General features: G+C 41.5%; 1 protein-coding gene across 1 annotated transcript in view; it reads left to right on the top strand.

Annotated features, from left to right (window-relative positions):
• The first annotated feature begins 366 nt into the window (after window positions 1–366).
• LOC100558898 (bactericidal permeability-increasing protein) overlaps window positions 367–21,044 on the top strand; it is a 28,690-nt gene continuing 8,012 nt past the window's right edge. Inside the window, exons 1-11 of the mRNA XM_003227778.3 lie at window positions 367–543; window positions 1,878–1,982; window positions 4,757–4,912; window positions 9,121–9,184; window positions 11,829–11,892; window positions 12,222–12,313; window positions 14,245–14,421; window positions 14,620–14,676; window positions 15,661–15,828; window positions 18,351–18,418; window positions 20,956–20,998. Coding sequence (XP_003227826.3) covers window positions 11,841–11,892; window positions 12,222–12,313; window positions 14,245–14,421; window positions 14,620–14,676; window positions 15,661–15,828; window positions 18,351–18,418; window positions 20,956–20,998 — 657 coding nt within the window. The 5' untranslated portion in view covers window positions 367–543; window positions 1,878–1,982; window positions 4,757–4,912; window positions 9,121–9,184; window positions 11,829–11,840. The remainder of the gene's footprint in view (window positions 544–1,877; window positions 1,983–4,756; window positions 4,913–9,120; window positions 9,185–11,828; window positions 11,893–12,221; window positions 12,314–14,244; window positions 14,422–14,619; window positions 14,677–15,660; window positions 15,829–18,350; window positions 18,419–20,955; window positions 20,999–21,044) is intronic.

Genomic DNA, 21,044 nt, shown 5'->3' with positions numbered 1-21,044 from the left:
TAGTCGATCCTAGTTAACTAGTTTTGTAATGTTGTGCCGTCAATCCATCAGGACCTGGAGCTTTTCCTATTTTTATCTTTTGTGAAAAAGAAAGACTCACCTCAACCTCTTCAGCAGAGAATTCTAAGCAACTCACTAACCGAGAAATTTCATACTAGAATTGAGCCATGGCAATCAAAGAGGTCCTGAAATGTTGTAAATGTGCAGCAAAGAATTCTGTAATATAGGAAGATCTTTGTCTGGAGTCCATCTAAGCCAGTATTGTTTTCTTCTGAACAGCAGGGAAATTCCAGGGTCTTATGGCTTGTCCCCAGACCTCTTGAATAGAGATGCAACCATGAGTTCAATCAGCTAGGAGCCTTTCTCATCCATAGCCTCGTGGACTATAGCTGTCAAAGGTTTCAGTGCAATCACTTTGCTTCTCACATATTTTTTAGATGTTGTTGCCACTCTTCTCCACAATGATGTTCTCCAGAACCACATCCTGTCCATCCGTTTCCCAGATGTCCCTTCCAAAGCACCTGCTGAACACTGGCTCACGGAGTAAGTAGAGATTCATATATTTGAAGATTTCTATCCCTGCCATTCTCATTCCTTGAAGTCATCAAGAAAAAAATGCTGGTCACAAAGGCCACCTTGCCTTGGATTTATGAGGGCTTTTGTCTCAAACTTTGGCACAGTCTGGAACATCCTGTCACTATTTAAGATGATCCAATTGGGTTCTTGGCTGGTTTTTGCCAAAGCTGAGACCATTGTTTGCTTTTCATCCACCCGGCTGCTTTAATCTTACTTGGCTTTTATTTGTAGCACAAACAGATGCCTAATCTAGATGGTGAACAAAAGCTACACAGATAAAAATGGAAAAATATGGGCTGAAATCCTAGATGGTAAAGAAAACTCTCAATTTGGGGGAGGGGGGGTAGGAGCACAAAACCCTTGCAAAAGTTGGGAAATTATGATTTTTTTGTCAAAACTTCTTTAAAATCCCAAAAATCAGTAAATGTGTGAATCTTTCTGAAACTTGGGGGAAATGATCCCCTGTTATCTTGTGTCATTGTATCGAAAATTCAAGGAGATAGCTTTTTGTAAACAAACAAATCTTTATTATGATCTTAGACCAGCATAATATAGGGAATAGCTTTTGTAGCTTGATAAAAAAAGAAATGCTGTTTGTAAAACCTTCAAAAATTCTCCAAAAATCAGTGGATGAGTAAAACATTCTGAAACTTGGTGAGCTAACATTGGTAAATGTGTGCTACAATTGTAGCAAGTTTCATGCCAATAGCTCTAACAATGAAGTTTCCCCATTGGCACAATTACTTAGCGAAAAGTAACAAAAAAGTAGTAGTTGTTGAAGGCTTTCATGGCTGGGATCACAGGGTTGTTGTGTGTTTTTCTGGGCTGTATGGCCATGTTCCAGAAGTATTATCTCCTGATGTTTCGCCCACATCTATGGCAGGCATCCTCAGAGGTTATACCTCACAACCACTGAGGATACCTGCCAGAGATGTGGGCAAAATGTCAGGAGAGAATACTTCTGGAACATGGCCATACAGCCCAGAAAACACACAACAACCCTGAAAAAGTAGTTACCTCATTATAGCTACAATATGGACCCCATCCCATTTTGGAAATACTTTATAAATTATCCTCCACCCCACCCTCTGATTCAATTATGAGTATTGAAACATTTTTTTTCATTGATGGCACAGGCCTAGCGGCTATGAACTTCTGCTAAATAGAGACAATATTTTAAATTAATTTGCACACACAAGTAATATTGGTCTATTCAATTTGACTATTTTGACCAACATTCAATTCCTCTGATTTCATCTTTTGCACATCATCTCAATCTCCTCCTGATTTCCCATCTCCAGGTTGTACATTGTGAGAGTCTTCCTCCCGAACATCAACTTGGAGCTGCACGAGACAGGATTGGCCATACTAAACATCAAAGCCAGGCTACACCTCAGTGCTAAATTGTGAGTTTCTGGTCACATACAGCTTGCACATTTTCAGGGCTGCATCTCCAGTGCTTTCCTTTGAGGATTGTCCAGGAAAAGACAGAAAGAATATTCCCGACCCGTCCTCTTGTCTCCCACAAGCCGAAATATGTCCTGAGATGGGAAACCAAAATGGTCAAAAGTTTGGAAACGATGAATCCCTCTCAGAAGCAGCTGAAAGTTTAAAGAATAATTTATCGAATAACAGTCATTAGAAGACAATTAACATGGCCCATAAAGGTGTCGCTTTTTCACCTTCTCAAAGCAAGTAACAAATAATTTAAGTATTTTCCCCTTCATACTGTTTTGGAAGCCTATTTGCAATTCTGTATTATTATTCTGGGCTGAACGAGTACATGGTTGTTTTTCGAAGAAAACATCATTTTCTACACAGGAAATATCTGAAGTAATATTTCTGCACATAAATATGACTTTTTGTGCAGAAAAAAGTGTTTGCTTTTCACATAAAGCAATGGCGTTTTCAGTGCAAATTAACCATGTGCAAATTTCGCATGGATTGGAAGGTCCCAACTAGCAACATCTTATGTGCAGAAAACAGGAAACATGGAAAATCAAAATATATTTCCACAAAGAAATATTCTGCACAGAAAACCAATTTTCTGCTCAGAAAATGCATTTTTTTCCCAGCAAGAAAACAACCTCATGAAAGGTTTTTTGCACAAAATAAGTCTTTGGAATTCTTATTGTTATACTTTCTCAACATTCAGAAAAAGCAGGGTTTTTACAAATAATTTCTCCAATAATTATATATTTACTCTCAGTTAACCGGAACTCAAGCAACAAGCAAAAAGAAATGGAAGAAATAATATTTTGAATAGAAATTAATATAAAAGCAATTTTGACTAAAATTGCACACTGAATTCACAAAGCTGTTTATGAACTACAGTAAAAGGCTGTGACACTAAATAGCTTGTCACTATTTGCCTTAATTTGCTTTTAATTACTGTAATATTAATTAGCAAGTCATAGAATCATAGAATCATAGAATCATAGAATAGTAGAGTTGGAAGAGACCACATGGGCCATCTAGTCCAACCCCCTGCTAAGAAGCAGGAAATCGCATTCAAAGCACCCCCGACAGATGGCCATCCAGCCTCTGCTTAAAAGCCTCCAAGGAAGGAGCCTCCACCACACTCTGGGGCAGAGAGTTCCACTGTCGAACAGCCCTTCTCACAGTGAGGAAGTTCTTCCTGATGTTCAGGTGGAATCTCCTTTCCTGTAGTTTGAAGCCATTGTTCCGTGTCCTAGTCTGCAGGGCAGCAGAAAACAAGCTTGCTCCCTCTTCCTTATGACTTCCCTTCACATATTTGTACATGGCTATCATGTCTCCTCTCAGCCTTCTCTTCTGCAGGCTAAACATGCCCAGCTCTTTAAGCCGCTCCTCATAGGGCTTGTTCTCCAGACCCTTAATCATTTTAGTCGCCCTCCTCTGGACGCTTTCCAGCTTGTCAACTGGAAAGTCAATACAGAGTTTAGGGAACTGTCTTGTATGGGGTATATTATTAATTAGGACTATTTGAATAGTAAGTCTCAAGCAACCAGAAATGACATTTATCTGGCATCCATCCACCAATGCATGTGTGACAGTTAACTGAGACTCTGCAGAATACTTATTATTTCCATCTCCAATGGCTTAATGTTGGTATATATTCATTGGAGGCAGGTGGCAATAAAGCTGCACCAAAAGGTTTGAGAGATATATGGTCAGGTTTTAGTTTAGCAAGTTAAATCACCAGCTGCAGTAAATCTTGTCAATCAAAAGGTTGACAGTTCAAAGCTTAGGTCAGGGTGAGCTCCTGGCCTTTAGCATAGCTTCCGCCTACCTAGCGGTTTGAAAACAAAATGTGAGTAGATAAATAAGGTAATGTTTAAAAGCGGGGAGATATTTTAAGGCACCCATAAGGAAATGCCAGAAAATGCCAGCAATTTGATCAAAGAGGAAGTTTACGAACAAAGCTCTTCAGCAGGGAGATGGAGCGGCAGCACATACACACATACCCCCGCCCATGGCCAGGTTTTAATTTTGTTTAATAATGCATGTATTGTATTGCTTATGTAGTGTATGTTGCGGTTTTTATGCTTGGAAACCGTGCTGAGTCTCTTCAGGGAGAGAGGGTGGTATATAAATAAAGTATTACTTACTTACTTACAGACCTAAGTACAGGCCTCCAAGATGCCAAAGATGGGGAAAGCCTATATATATATATATATATATATATATATATATATATATATATATATACACACACACACACACACACACACACACACACACACACACACACATATATACAGTAGAACCCCGGTACTCCGAGTTAAACCGGCGGACCGCAACTCGGTCAACCGGATAACTCGGATTACCAGGCGGGATGAAGGCTGGACTGGGAGGCACTGCAAACGCCTCCCAGTTCAGTCCTCGTCCCCATGGAGAGGCCACTCCATGGGGACAAAGGCTGCATCGGGAGCCGCTGTTTGCAACGCCTCCCAGTTCAGTCCTCGTCGCCATGGAGAGGCTTCTCCATGGGGACGAAGGCTGCATCTGTCTTGTCAGTGTATAAACATCATCGAATGTTTGCCACATATGTATGTTCTGTGATCCGCCCTGAGTCCCCTTCAGGGTGAGAAGGGCGGAATATAAATACTGTAAATAAATACATATTGAGAAAAGTTTGAGAGATGAGATTTGAATTATTCTGTTCAGTTGACGCGTTGCTTTTCCTTTTGACTTTTAGCTTTTTTGGCAAACACCACGAACTGGTCGACTTCATCATCGATGTGGAAATAACGGCCGCTTTCAGATTTGTGAACTATTTCGCCGGCCTTGTCCAAGTCAAAGTGGAGTCATGCAAGAGCGACTTCAAAATCGCAAAAATAACACTCCCGTCACAGTAAGTGTGTGTACGTGTGTGTGTGTGTCCAAAGCAAAAAGATTCCCATTGATATTATACGTCAGGCAAATATTTATGCAGAACTGCCAGAATTTCTTAGAGGTACTAAAATGGCACAATAAGGTTATGAAAAGAAGTTGGAGGGCACATCGCATCCGACCGGTTTAGGAGATTTTGATATATTTTTTTTAATTCAGTTTCTTTTACTCCATAGTTTACCCATGCCTGATCTACACTGAAGTGTCTGACGTGTGATGCAATGCAAAAGCCAGCATAGTGATCTTGTTTGCTGTGTAACAAATAATAATAATAGATGCATTCGTAAACTCTGCAGCTGAAGTCTGAAACTCCGGAGTCTTCATATCTCCTGTAATTCAGAATGACTGAGAACCTATGTTTCTAACTTTGGACGTATCTGCACTGTGGAAGGAATGCAGATTCAATACACTTTATTTATATTCCGCCCTTCTCCCCTCAGAGTGGATTACAGCATTTACACACATAGGCAAACATTTAGTGCCTTTATAGTCAAATACAATGGGAGACACGAACACAAACAAAGGCAAAGGCTTCTCCTTTCATTTCCGGCTTCTGGAAGTGATGCTCATCTCTGGCTCTGGGGAGGTGCTTTTCATCCATTTTGAAGCCAAGGAGCCTGCATTGTCTCCTCCTGATCATGTGGTCAGCAAGAGTGTTTGGAGCATCTCTTAGCCTTTTCTTGCTGATGGGACACACAAACACAAACAAAGGCAAAGGCTTCTCCTTTCATTTCTGGCTTCTGGAAGTGATGCTCATCTCTGGCTCTGGGGAGATGCTTTTCATCCATTTTGAAGCCAAGGAGCCTGCATTGTCTCCTCCTGATCATGTGGTCAGCAAGATTGTTTGGAGCATCTCTTAGCCTTTTCTTGCTGATGGGACACACAAACACAAACAAAGGCAAAGGCTTCTCCTTTCATTTCTGGCTTCTGGAAGTGATGCTCATCTCTGGCTCTGGGGAGATGCTTTTCATCCATTTTGAAGCCAAGGAGCCTGCATTGTCTCCTCCTGATCATGTGGTCAGCAAGATTGTTTGGAGCATCTCTTAGCCTTTTCTTGCTGATGGGACACACAAACACAAACAAAGGCAAAAGCTTCTCCTTTCATTTCCGGCTTCTGGAAGTGATGCTCATCTCTGGCTCTGTGGAGGTGCTTTTCCTCCATTTTGAAGCCAAGGAGCCTGCGTTGTCTCCCTCTGATCATATGGCCAGCAAGATTGCTTGGAGCATCTCTTAGCCTTTCCCCATCGAAGCGGTACCTATTTATCTACTCACATTTGCACATTTTTGAACTGCTAGGTTGGCAGGAGCTAGGCTGACAGACTGGAGCTCACCTCGTCTCGCGGCCGAGTTTGTTTTCCAGCAGATATCAGGATAGTTGAAATCGCCCATGACTACTATATCTCTTCTTTGTGCCTGTTTGGTCAGTTGTTGACAGAAGGCTTCATCGTCCTTTATCCTGACTCGGAGGTCTGTAGTAGACACCCACGACAAGATCTTTTTGAGTCCCGGTTCCCTTGATTCTTATCCAGATGCTTTCAAGCTGGTTTCCCAGATTACAGTCTTGCATTTCTTCTGCAACGTAACTGTTTTTGACATATAAAGCTACTCCCCCTCCTCTCCCCTTTGTTCTATTTCTGTGAAAGAGGTTATAGCCCTCAATGGCTACATTCCAGTGATGGGAGTCATCCCACCAGGTTTCAATGATGCCTATGACGTCGTACGTGTGGTGTTGTGCTAACAGTTGGAGTTCTTGTTGCTTATTTCCCATGCTCTGTGCATTAGTGTAAAGACATGTAAGCCCCAGGGACCTCCCCTCGAGCTGTCTATTTGGGATTGTTGTGGTCCTTGCTGTGTTTGTGCAGCCCTCCATTAAGCCTTTTGGCGGTTCCCTGTGGTCGTGGGTTCGCCAGGCTGTTGTTCCCCTCCCCCAGTGGATCTAGTTTAAAGTGCGCCTGATGGGGTTTGTGAGTCTGTGTGCAAAAAGATGTTTTCCTACTTGTGTGAGATGCACCCCATCACTTGCCAGTAGGCCATCCTCCTGGAAGAGTAGACCATGGTCTAGGAAGCCAAAACGCTCCTCTTGACACCATTTTCTGAGCCAGTTATTGACCTGTACTATTTTTCTAGCCCTTGTAGAGCCATGTCCTACAACGGGGAGGAGGGATGAAAAGATCACATGTACATTACACAGTTTTAGCTTTGTTCCTAGAGCTCAAAAATCATTTGTGATCTTTTGAAAAGTATGCCTAGCAGTGTCATTGGTTCCTACATAAATCAACATAAGGTGGGGAGGGTGATGGGGCTTTAGGAGCCTGGTGAGCCTCTGAGTGATATGGTGTATTTTTGCCCCCGGGAGGCAGCATGTTTCTCGAGCCATCCCATCCGGTCTGGAAATGATGGCTTCCATTCCTCTAAGGAGGGAGTCACCTACTACCAAGACCTGTTTCCTTTGAGGATTGACAGGGTCCCTTTTGTGCAAGACAGTGTGTAGGTCCCCTGAAGAGTGTTCCAGTTGAAGTGAATCATGTAGGTGTAAAGTGTTGTCCTCCTCCTCGACATCCCCAGTGTATTCATCAATGACAATCCATTGAGATGCGTCCAAGAGCCCATCACTCTCCCAAGGGTGTTCCTGTTGCGCCTGGTCTACTATTAGGATGGAGCATCTGCATGATTGTCTAAGTGTGAATGTGGTGATGCATCGCCCCTGTCAAGGCTATCCTCTGTGCATTGATCAAGGGTGGCCCACTGAGTGGTATCTAAGTAACTGTGGTCCTCCACAAGATGTATTTCCTCATCAGATATTAGTGGTGTAAGAATTTGGAATCTATTGTGTAATTCAAGCTGAGCAGAAGTATTCTGCGGAGGCTGCCTGATCCTGTGTCCCTTTCTATGGGTGACCTCCGTCCAAGCCTGAGGGTTGTGGACACTTGAATAGATCTCCCCATAAAATTCCTCATCATGCTGTTGGTGTGATGCAGGTTGTGTATCTAGAACAGTGTGTTGTGCAGTGTCCAAGAAGAGCTCGAGTTCCTGAATGTCCTTAAGGGTCTTAATACGGTCCTCGAGTTGTTGGATTCTCTCCTCCATCAGAGTCATCTGTTTGCATTTGGAGCAGATGTAGTTGACTAGTTTTTGTGTGAAAAAGTGAAACATGCCACAACTGGTGCATGAGATGGGAAAGTTTTGCTTTTGTTGCATCTTTTGGTGAGTGAAGTGGCCTAGTGGGATCTTTATATAGTTAGGTAATACGCATGCACTTTATGTGTAGACTGCCAAAAAACCACCTCTTTGTGTGTTTGTTTATGTTGTTTTGTTTTCTGTATATACTGTAAAGAATAGTTAGTAAAGGTGTTTTTTTCGCGCGCTGCCTCAACGTCTGCGAGAACCAACTGCCCCCTGAGTTCAGCCTCTGGCTAAAATAGCTCCCCCAATCACTCAATTAACAGGGCACAATGTCTGCTGTCAATCAACTTAAGTACCTGCCTCTCTTTCAATACAACAGTCACACAACAGTTAGACTTTGACCACAGAAGCCAAGCCCACATTCAGTTTCCAATCTTGGCCAAATCTTAGCCAAATCTTACCTGAAGCCAGGGAACAAAGGTTTCCTCTTGCTGCCTCAACTTCTGCGAAAACCAACTCCGAGTTCAGCCAACTTTAACTGCCCTGGTTGTTATTATTATTATTATTATTATTATTATTATTATTGACACAAAGACATAGTATGACACAGCGAGATCTATATGTTGGATTTCGTATCACAAAATCCCAAGTCGAGCACTTCCCAGGAGTTTAGGACTGTGTGATGTATTTTTGGATTATTATTATTATTATTATTATTATTATTATTATTATTATTATTATATACGCCGAAGGAGACTCAAAGTGGCTTAACATAAAAGCATTAGCATACCAATATGTAAAAATTTAAACAGAATTAAATATAAAAAGTATTTTACAAAATTCACAGTTAAATAGCTAAAAAGTAAAAATGTTGCCATTTAGTAGAGAAGGCTACAGATCTACAACTCCCAGGGTTCCATAACATTAAGCCATGGCAGTTCAAGTGGTGTCTAACCATATTCATTGTACAATCCACTCTTGGTTGTAAATGCCTAACTAAGTATAATCCTTCTTATCACTTTCCTTTTCTGTGCTCATTGTCTACAGCTTGCTAGCGCACACAGTGAGGCCCGTGGTAGTATCCGTACTTGCAGATACACTCCCAGGATCGGTGAGTCCCTGGCAAAGATATAAGCTCAACAAACAGATCAATTCAAATGTTCATAGCTATAGATTGTGCTAAGAATCTACAGCAACATCTACGCTTTTTGTTTAAACTGGGGCTAGTTTGGGGCATGACGTTCTGGACTGCCCCAGATCGATTGTAATGATGACCTGCTTAATTTGAGGCCAGAACGGCGCATTATGTTCTGGGCTGGCTCGAGATCAATTCTAACAGTGGAAGCATAAAGCAAGCTGAACTCTCTGTAATGTCAGATTGCTGATCAGATGGTTCAATCAACCATCAGCCCCATTGAGTTGTCCCATTGATGAGCCTGACTATTGTGGACACATCGGCTGACATTATAATAGTGGGACCACTTGCTTTTTGTGGATCATGACAATCATCTGAACATACTACCTCATTACATTGAGATGGGAAAGCGCAACTGACTATTCTTTTAGTGTAAAATCACCCCTCTAGATCGTCAGTCGTCATGTGTCTCATTCTGCCTCCCCATCACATGCACAGGTGGAAATCTAAGAGCTGGCAATATATTCATCTTACATTCCTCATACGGGGAATCCTTTTCTCTGCGCTCTCCGTATTACTTTTTTTAAAATCAGGGAATTCTTCAATATTCGAAAGCCAAGAGATCCCTTGCCCTGCCCAAAGCCCCTTACATTAAAGGAGACTGACACCACTTTAAAACCTCATCCTTCCTTGGGATTAAAGTGTTCTGCTCCAAACTCCATATGATAAAGGAGACTAATGGGGTGGGCAATGAAACAGGATGGGAAACTTTGATGGTTCCCCTCTCACCTGCTTTTCAGCTGGAACCAGAGGAGTAACGTGCAATAAGCGGTTAAGGAGATCTGAACACCATTGCTGGCCTGTGTTCAGACTTCCCTCCTTTCGGGAAATTTCTGCCTCTTTTCAACCACTGAGGGTTTTACATGATGGTCAGAAGTAGTTTAAGGTCATGTGATGGGCTCCGTGAATCTCCTTGCTTGAAAAGAGGCTGAAGTGTCCTACGACGGGGAACTTTCTCAATGTGATGAGGTCCCTGAACACAATTGCCAGAGTTCCATCCTTTCAGGACACTTCTGCCTCTTTTCCACCACGAAAGAGTATACATGAAGGCCAGAAGTAGTTTAACATCATGTGATGGGCTCTGTGACTCTCCTTGCTTGAAAAGAGGCTGAAGTGTCCTACGACGGGGAACTTTTTCAATGTGATAAGGTCCCTGAACACAATTGCTGGAGTTCCATCCTTTCAGGACACTTCTGCCTCTTTTCAACCACGAAAGAGTATACATGAAGGCCAGAAGTAGTTTAACATCATGTGATGGGCTCCATGATTCTCCTTGCTTGAAAAGAGGCTGAAGTGTCCTACGACGGGGAACTTTCTCAATGTGATGAGGTCCCTGAACACAATTGCCAGAGTTCTATCCTTTCAGGACGCTTCTGCCTCTTTTCAACCACGAAAGAGTATACATGATGTCCAGAAGTAGTTTAACATCATGTGATGAGTTCTGTGCCTCTCCTTGCTTGAAAAGAGGCTGAAGTGTCCTACAACGGGGAACTTTCTCAATGTGATGAGGTCCCTGAAGACAATTGCCGGAGTTCTATCCTTTAAGGACGCTTCTGCCTCTTTTCAACCACGAAAGAGCATACATGATGGCCAGATATCATGTGATGAGCTCTGTGCCTCTCCTTGCTTGAAAAGAGGCTGAAGTGTCCTACGACGGGGAACTTTCTCAATGTGATGAGGTCCCTGAACACAATTGCTGGAGTTCCATCCTTTCAGGACACTTCTGCCTCTTTTCAACCACGAAAGAGCATGCATGATGGCCAGACATCATGTGATGAGCTCTGTGCCTCTCCTTGCTTGAAAAGAGGCTGAAGTGTCCTACGACGGGGAACTTTCTCAATGTGATGAGGTCCCTGAACACAATTGCTGGAGTTCCATCCTTTCAGGACACTTCTGCCTCTTTTCAACCACGAAAGAGCATGCATGATGGCCAGACATCATGTGATGAGCTCTGTGCCTCTCCTTGCTTGAAAAGAGGCTGAAGTGTCCTACGACGGGGAACTTTCTCAATGTGATGAGGTCCCTGAACACAATTGCTGGAGTTCCATCCTTTCAGGACACTTCTGCCTCTTTTCAACCACGAAAGAGCATGCATGATGGCCAGACATCATGTGATGAGCTCTGTGCCTCTCCTTGCTTGAAAAGAGGCTGAAGTGTCCTACGACGGGGAACTTTCTCAATGTGATGAGGTCCCTGAACACAATTGCCAGAGTTCCATCCTTTCAGGACACTTCTGCCTCTTTTCAACCACGAAAGAGTATACATGATGGCCAGAAGTAGTTTAACATCATGTGATAAGCTCTGTGCCTCTCCTTGCTTGAAAAGAGGCTTAAATGTCCTGTGACGGGGAAATTCCTCTGCTTCATTCGGAAGAATGCTGCACTCGCAGAGCTCATGCGATGTATTTCAGTGTCAATGTTGACTTTTGTGGAGAGATGTATGCATGAGCAATAATAATAATAATTAATAATTAATAATAATTAATCATATGAATAATACTTTTCACTTGAGGATGTTGGATTCCAGTTCGTTCATTAACACTCATCCTCTTTAATTTCAGCTGTGCTCCGTGATGGACATTCTCCTCAAATTTTTAAAGATTGACCTTCTGTCAACAACAAATGGTGAGAATGGTCTTTTCTTAGATACCAATGATATTCCTTCCTTCACTAGCTTTCAACTTCTCCTTCTCTGGGTGCAACTTCACTGTAGGATTGCTATGTTTTGACTCTGCTATGGCTTCATGGGAGTAGTAGTTTCACAAGCTCTTCAGCCTTTTCTGCCAGAATGTTGGTGCCTCACCAAGCTACAACTCCCAGGAATTCAAAGCACTGAGTCATGACAGTTAAAGTGGTGTCAAACCGCATTCATTCTGCAGTGTATATGCACCCTAAGAAGGTATGGGAACAATGAGATGCAGCTGTGACACTATGACTTTCCCCTTTCCTTACAGTGATTCTCACCATGGGCAAAGTGGCCACCATCGAATACAGACTGGCAAGTGCCCCACTGATAACTGCAAAAGTCTTTTCAGTCGAGCTAAATGTAAGCAGCCTTGGTTTGATTTTAATTGTTCACTTTGAATGCATATTGGCAATGTGTAATATGTTTGCTTAAACAGTAGAGTCTCACTTATCCAACCTTCGCTTATCCAATGTTCTGTATTATCCAACACAGTCTGCCTTATAGTAGTCAATGTTTTTGTACTCAATCTTTTCAATACATTGCGATGTTTTGGTGCTAAATTCGTAAATACAGTAATTACTACATAATGTTACCGTGTATTGAACTGCTTTTTCTGTCGATTTGTTGTAAAACATGATGTTTTGGTGCTTGATTTGTAAAATCATAGCGCAATTTGATGTTTAATAGGCTTTTCCTTAATCCCTCTTTATTTTCTAACATTTTCGCTTATCCAATAGTGTTGTGCTTTCGTATGGAATTGCTGTTCGTTTTGTGTAGTTTCATTCATGTCATCTCATTTTCGTATTCGTGTCCCACTAACGAAAATGGGTTGTCTATATGACACGAATTTTCATCTGGCTAATGAAAAAATGAAAATTTTCATACTATTGGCTGCAATGGGAGGGCTTCCAAGACCCAACCCTGGGTTTTTGGGCTAGAGGGGTGAAAATTGCCACACATGGAGGGCATTTCCACCCCTTTTAGCCCACCAACTTTAAAAAGTTTGGGTGTTGTTATTATTATTATTATTATTATTATTATTATTATTATTATTAGTAATAATAATACCCATTGGTACACATCCGATGTAATGTGGAGGCACTCCTCTCCCAGACTCAGTTTAGGGTCCTAGAATAACTATCATTATTTATATTATTAATATATTAATATATTAATATATTAATAATATTATTGTTAACACCTATTGGATTTGACACACATTAGCTGTAATGGGAAAGCAGCATTCTGTCAGTTAGAAAGGAAAATGAAAGGAGGCACGATGACTGCGGCTTTCACTTTTGTATCACCTCTCGTTTCCTACGAAAATTTTGCCATTCGTTTTGTGTTGATGAACAGTCGAAACGAAACGATAGTACGAAGGAAACAAAGGAAACATTTTTGCGCACATCTCTATTATCCAATGTTTTGCCGGCCCGTTTATATTGGATAATTGAGACTCTACTGTATTACATGCAAAGAAAATCCCAATGCTTTGATACTCTATTGTCAATGAAGGGTGGGCTAATACTACATATACTAGCAAGATGGCTAGTTGCATATTATTATTATTATTATTATTATTATTATTATTATTATTATTATTATTATTATATTCCCACTTCTGTCTCTTGATTGAGACCCAATGCAGCTCACACCCTTAAGGCCCTTTCTACACCGCCATATAAAATCTAGATTAACTGCTTTGAACTGGATTATATGGCAGTGCAGACTCATACAATCCAGTTCGAAGCAGATCGTGTGAGTTTTCCACTTTGATAATTTGGATTATATGGCAGTGTAGAAGGGGCTGAAGGGGCCTGATTTGCTATTAAAACCGCATTACTGTGTTGTGGAAATGATGCACATCTCAAAAGTGTGTCGCCAACACAAAATGTTTTGGAAAAGCACTGTTCTATGCTGTAGGATGAATGCGGTTTGACACCACTTGAACTGTCCTAGCTCGATACTCTGGAATTATGGGAGCTGTAGTTCTACAAGTTCTTTGGCCTTCTCTGCCTCACCAAATTACAACTCCCATGGATTTCATAGCATTGAGACATGGCAGTTCAAGTAGAGTCAACCTTCATCTGGAACAGGCATGGGCCAACTTGGGTCCTCCAGGTGTTTTGGACGTTAGGCTGTTAGGAATTGTTAGGAATTGTGGGAGGGCCCAAGTTGGCCCATGCCTGATCTAGAGTGCACATGCCCTCTGGCGTTATCAACGCTGTTGTTGATATATGCATTTGCTGCTATTGATGCATTCTCTCCTCGGTCACATTCTCTTTCCCAAGATTTTTATCCGAACTGGAAGCCGGATCATCGCCGTCCCGTCCCGGTCTATCGTGTATCCCGTGCCTTCACTGAAGGAGAACGACTTATGCTTTGGGATGACTGAATCCGCCGTGAACACCATCTTCTTTGTCCTCCTCCAGATTCCAGCACTGGAATTCATGATCACACCTCAGATCGTGAGTGGCATGGTCCCCGTTATCCCAAAGGCTAACCATTGGGACCCAGGCCCATCAGGGTGGCACCAGTTCAGGCCTTTTTGCCGCTAAAGAGTCAAAGAGAAAGACTGAGATCTGGAACGAGTGGATCGACAACATGGGAATGCTTGGGGAAGCCAAACCTTCATTTCCAACACTTTCCTCTTTTCCTTCCTGCAGTTCTCTGGTGCAGATGAGCTGACGGAAGCTGTTGCGGCTTTGTTTGCCCACACCAAGGTGAGTTTATGTTCATTTCTTGGAGGTTTTATGGCTTGAGTAATGTAAAAAAAAAAACTCAAATCCAACTCTGGCTTGCTTCACGATGCACACGATGCACTGACTCTTCTATCCAAATTCTATCCAAACTCTTCTGTCCTTAGCCCAAATTTATTCCGCTTTGAGCAAAGTTGGGGGACCCTCCAGAGTTTCTTACAAAGATCAATGGAATCTGTATCTGTCTGGGTAGCTGGACCAGGTCCATGTTGACTTGATCTATAATCTACATGTATATTACTGGCATTGTCTTTATTATTATCTCAAGACCACCATTACTTAATTGTGTTCATACATAAGCTGCACTACTAAAGTTATAAGCACATGGTTCAAGAAAGGTAGTATGTTTAAGGTAGTTTGCGTTATCTCATCATAAAAATTAACAATTACAACTATCATTATACATTCGGAAGCCTCATGGTCTTCCTTCCGTATGAAAACCAAACATTTGCTGATAACAAATCAGCACTCGTAAGGCTTGAAACAGAATTAATTTCCTTTTTATGAAGTACAGCTGAAGCATCAGCTGCAAGCACTGTACAACAGATTTGTTGTACAATTCCATCCCATTATCTCTTCCATGGTTATATTGATCTTGAAATATTGAAATGTAATATTCCATTTTTCATTTCAACTCAGTTCAAAAGTCTTTGTCATCAAAGGAACAGACAAGTATTCAATATCCATTTCCAATTATATTCATGCATTGGTATTGGGACAGAACTTGTTGCTCACCTAAGGACAAAGTCATAGAATAACATTCATTGTTTACATGTTGGAGGAGCATCAGGAGAGGAAAAAATTAATTTCATTATTGTTTGTACGCCACTTTCTGAAGTTTTTGCACAATGGAAGTGAGTTGGATGTGATGGCCCTAGAGGGTCTCCTTCAAGTCTATGTTTGCTTGTCACTTGCTTGTGTTCTTCACTTTCACGTCTTCCATTTCAGTGTCCCAAGTGCCCCGTGAAGTCCCCTCTGAAAATCACCATCACGGTGGTTGGAGACAAGCTGGTCGTCATCGAGTCCAAGAAGGCCACCGTCAAGCTTGTGGTCGAGATCGCCTTCTACTCCAAAGGGCCAACTGGTGCCTTCAGTAGCCTCTTTGTCCTGAAAGTGGTAAGTGCTTTTGCAAGACGTCTACTCTGTAAAATCAATGCAATTTGAGACCACTTGTGACATGAATGCTTTAAAAACCATTAAAATTGGGGTTTTTTTTAAAAAAAAAACTTCATTCACATTGAGACAGAGCATTACACACTTGACAGAGAAAGAAAAAAGACATATATCGACTCTACACAAACAAAGGTGATATTAGGGTTGTTGTATGTTTTCGGGGCTGAATGACCATGTTTCAGAAGTATTCTCTCCTGACGTTTCGCCCACATCTATAGCAGGCATCCTCAGAGGTTGAGAGGTATGGAGAAAGGTGATATTACATTTTATTCAGCATTCACACACATATACACATTCACTCCTCCTCATGCATACATTACCATCTCTTCTTCCTTCGTCTGGAAAAGAGACCCGAAGTAGGCCAGACTGCATCAACAGCAAATTTGCCATTCTGCAAATACAACATCTTCCTCCGTCCCTTGGAGAAGATTGCAAGTGGACTGGACTCCATTGTTTGCCTCAATTTTGGACTAGTAAAGTGTCTCTTATATAGCAAATTTCTGTCAATGTGGTTCCAAAAAGTTGTAAATGAATGACAGGTGATTTTCCAGCTAAGACATGCTGACTCCATTGATTCCAGACAGATGCTGACTTTTCTTCTTTGTAAGGAACCTTGTTTGCTTCCTTAACTTAAGAGAGTCATTGTCTCTGGTAATGTAAACATGTTATTTTCCACCAAGAGTGACTCATTTCGTCTCTGGGCATCAATGTCAACTGTTCAGCAACTTTAGTAGTTTTTCCTTCATCAGCCTTTTGTAGTTTTCCAGGCCACATTTCTTAGGATGACATAATTAAAAATCTAGATCCCGACCATACACCTTTTGTAATTTTCCAGGACACATTTCTTAGGATGACATATTTAGCATTCTAGATCCGAACCATACACCTTTTGTAATTTTCCAGGACACATTTCTTAGGATGACATATTTAGCAATCTAGATCCTAACCATACACCTTTTGTAATTTTCCAGGACACATTTCTTAGAATACCTTTTGCTATATAGACTCCCCAACTGTACACTTTCATACAATTTCACTCAGTTTAATTCAAACCACACATCAGATATCCATCATGCTTGGGCTGCCAAGGCTAAATGTTATGAGATCGCAGGACTTATAGTTTAACAAGGCACCAACACTTTTTGGCACAGAAGGATCAAGATTAGTGGTTCTCTGCCTATGGGTCCCCATGTGTTTTCACCTACAACTCCCAGAAATCCCAACCAATTAACTTGCGGTTAGGATTTCTGGGAGTTGAGGGCCAAAACATCTGGAGACCCACAGGTTGAGAACCACTGATCAAGACAGGGGTCCTCAAACTTTTGAAGCAGAGGGCCGGTCCACAATCCTTCAGACTGTTGTGGGGCCAAATTATCATTTGAAAAAAAATACAAATTCCTATGCATACAGCACATGTCTGATTTGTAGTGAAACAACAACAACAACAACAACAACAACGAAAGAACAATACAATATTTAAAAATGAAAACAATTTTAACCAACATAAACCTATCAGGATTTCAATGGAAGGTGTGGGCCAATGAAATAGTCAAGTTAATTAGGATTGTTGTTGTTGTGTGACTTCAAGTCATTTCAGACTTTGGCCGAGCCTAAGTCTAAAATTAATTATTTATTTACTTTATTGGAAAGGTTTTGTTTCTTGCCTGGGGGCAGCCTTTGTTCAGTCATTAGCTGTGCTCTGCCCTCAGAGTGTTGGTTCCCATCTACTGTTTTGATTTTGGAGATAAGCCATTGAAATCCACAAGCATGTGGACAACTTCAACAGAAAGGAAGAAACCATGAAAATGAACAAAATCTGGCTACCAGTATTAAAAAACTCAAAAATCAGAACAGTAGATGGGAACCAACACTCTGAGGGCAGAGGAGCCCCAAGGACGGCTAATGACTGAACAAAGGATGCCCCCCAGGCAAGAGACAAAACCTTTCCAATGCTAATTAGGGTGATTAACTGAAACATTAATGCTGGCTTCCCAGTGACAAAGGACTCTTGCCACACCCTGGACTCTACACAGATATATATTCTTTCCTTTCCTTACTTAGTTTATCCATACCTCACAACCTCTGAGGATGCTTGCCATAGATGTGGGCGAAACGTCAGGAGAGAATACTTCTGGAACATGGCCACACAGCCCGAAAGACATACAACAACCCTATTATATTATTAAAACTAATACAAAAATATTATATTTTAAAACTGAGGGCGGGGGCCAGGTAAATGACCTTGGAGGGCCGCATCTGGCCCCCGGGCCTTCGTTTGGGGACCCCTGGATCAAGACCTTGTAAAACTACAAACCCCAGAGTTCAAGTGGTGTCAAATTGCATTAGTTCTACAGTTGTAGATGTATCTATGGTTTCCAAGGTTGGAGGAGAAGAATGGAGTGAGGACCTTTTCCAGCCCCAGCTCTCCTCCTCAGTCCTCTTTCTGTCCCGTTCTCTGGTTGCAGAACATCATACTCAGCGCCCAGGCTTCCGTCCACGACTGCCTCCTGTACTTCACCGTAAGGATGCTCAGGTACCGTGTGCCGCACTCTCCCTTGGTCTGTTGTCTTGCAGAAGGAGTGGGGTAGGATTGGGGCGTTCTAAGGATGCCAGAACTTTACAATGCTGAATGAATGGATTCATGGGATTTGTACTTTTGCAAGACGTTTAGCCTCCTCTGCCAAATAGAGCCGGAACCTCTCCAAACCATAGCTCCTAGGATTCCATAGCATTGAGCCAGGGCAGTTCACGTGGTGTCAAATTGCATTGATTGTGCAATGTAGATTAGGTATGAGCAAACTTGGGCCCTCCAGGTGTTTTGGACTCCAACTCCCACCATTCCTAACAGCCTCAGGCCCCTTCCTTTTCAGTCTCAGCCACTTAAGTTCATAGAACTTCACAAAACTATGAATACCAGGAGTCCATAGTGTTGAACCAATGCAGTTAAAGTGGTGTCTGTCAAGCTGCATTCATTCTACAGCTTACCTGCACTGCTCGTCAATCTACAAATCCCAGGATGTCGTAGCATTGAGCCAATGGAAGTTGAAGTGGCGGCTGCTGCTGTAATGCTATTTCGTCTGAGCTTGGAATGAATATACAGTGGAGTCTCACTTATCCAAGCTAAACGGGCCGGCAGAAGCTTGGATAAGCGAATATCTTGGATAATAAGGAGGGATTAAGGAAAAGCCTATTAAACATCAAATTAGGTTATGATTTTACAAAGTAAGCACCAAAACATCATGTTTTACAACAAATTTGACAGAAAAAGTAGTTCAATACGCAGTAATGTTACGTAGTAATTACTGTATTTACGAATTTAGCACCAAAATATCACGATGTATTGAAAACATTGACTACAAAAATGGCTTGGATTATCCAGAAGCTTGGATAAGCAAGGCTTGGATAAGTGAGACTCTACTGTATGTATGTGTATGTATATATGTGTGAGAGTGTGTATTTATATGTGTGTGTATATCTATGTGTATGTCTGTATATATGTATGTGTATATATGTATATGTATATATGTGTGAGAGTTTGTGTATATATATGTGTGTGTATATCTATGTGTATGAGTATATATATGTGTGTGTATGTGTGTGTATGTATGTGTGTGTATGTATACCTTATGTGTGTGTGTATATATATGTATGTGTATGTATATATGTGTGAGTGTGTGTGTATATATATATGTGTGTGTATGTATATATGTGTATATATGTATGTGTATATGTATATATGTGTGAAAGTATGTGTATATATATGTGTGTGTATGTATATATGTGTGTGTGTATGTATACCATATGTGTGTGTGTATGTATACCATATGTGTGTGTATATATATATGTATTGTGTGTGTATATATATATACAGTAGAGTCTCACTAATCCAAGCTAAATGGGCCGGCAGAAGCTTGGATAAGCGAATATCTTGGATTATAAGGACTGATCAAGGAAAAGCCTATTAAATATCAAATTAGGTTATGATTTTACAAATTAAGCACCAAAACTTCATGTTATACAACAAATTTGACAGAAAAAGTGGTTCAATACGCAGTAAGGTTATGTTGTAATTACTGTATTTATGAATTTAGCACCAAAATATCACGATATATTGGAAACATTGACTACAAAAATGGCTTGGATTATCCAGAGGCTTGGATAAGCGAGGCTTGGATTAGTGAGACTCTATTGTATATAGTTCCTGTTCCTCACTAGTTCAAGACGTAATATAAATCCAAGGGCCAAGATTGTGTGATGATTTGTTTAGTTGTGCATCCACTCAGTGGAGTGAATGCAGTTTGGTGCTCCTTTAATAGCCCTGGCTCAAGGCTGTGGAGTCCTGGGAGGTGCATTTTGTTGGGACACCAACACTCTTAGGCATATAAGGTGACAGACCTTGTCAATCTGCAAATCCCATGATCCCATAGCATATAATTAACAGGGTAGCATGTGTTGCGGATTGTAGGTGATAAATGGAAGCTCTTGCGTGTGCCGTGAGCCCAGAGTCACTCTGCAGAGCAATGACGCCCCACTCAGCTTTGCAGAACAAGTAATACTGGAACATTACTGATTTCAAGAGATCCACAGAACAATGGTATTCACAATAGTCCCTCTGGTTGCTTACAGACATCCAGCAGTCATAAGCAGTCCTTCCTCAGTCCATAAATCTGCTTCAGTGACGAATACAGTCCTGGTTCTTCATCCTGTTTACACAGCAGCAAACAAGGCCTCGGAAATAGCAAAGCTTCTCTGAGTATACAGCTGTCTTCTCCAGGCAGTACTCAGTCAGCTCACACATACACACACTGAACAAAAACCTGTTCAAACTGGTTTTCCAGCAGCAGAACAGAAACAGTTTCAAATCAGTTCCCAGGTCCTTTGCAGGCTCAGCCAATCGGCTTCATGCACTTCATTTTTCACTTAACACACATATAGCACAGTGCCTTTGCAAACCATGCATATATCCTTTAGGAAAGGTTTGCCCATGGGTTTTACACATCAGTCTCACATTTTAGCATGTGTTTTGGTATCTTTTATTGTGCTTGTTTATATATTTCCTTCTCTCCGCAGCATTGATGTCGTCTTACTTCATTCCGATGTTGGGCCGATCGAAGTAAGTTATTTCTTGCCACTTTTTTTTTCTGCCCAAGTAGTTATGA

Source organism: Anolis carolinensis, chromosome 4 (assembly GCF_035594765.1).
Source record: "Anolis carolinensis isolate JA03-04 chromosome 4, rAnoCar3.1.pri, whole genome shotgun sequence".
Taxonomy (NCBI): Eukaryota; Metazoa; Chordata; class Lepidosauria; order Squamata; family Dactyloidae; genus Anolis; species Anolis carolinensis.
Note: the sequence above shows the minus strand (reverse complement) of the source record. Positions and strands in the feature narration are given on the sequence as shown.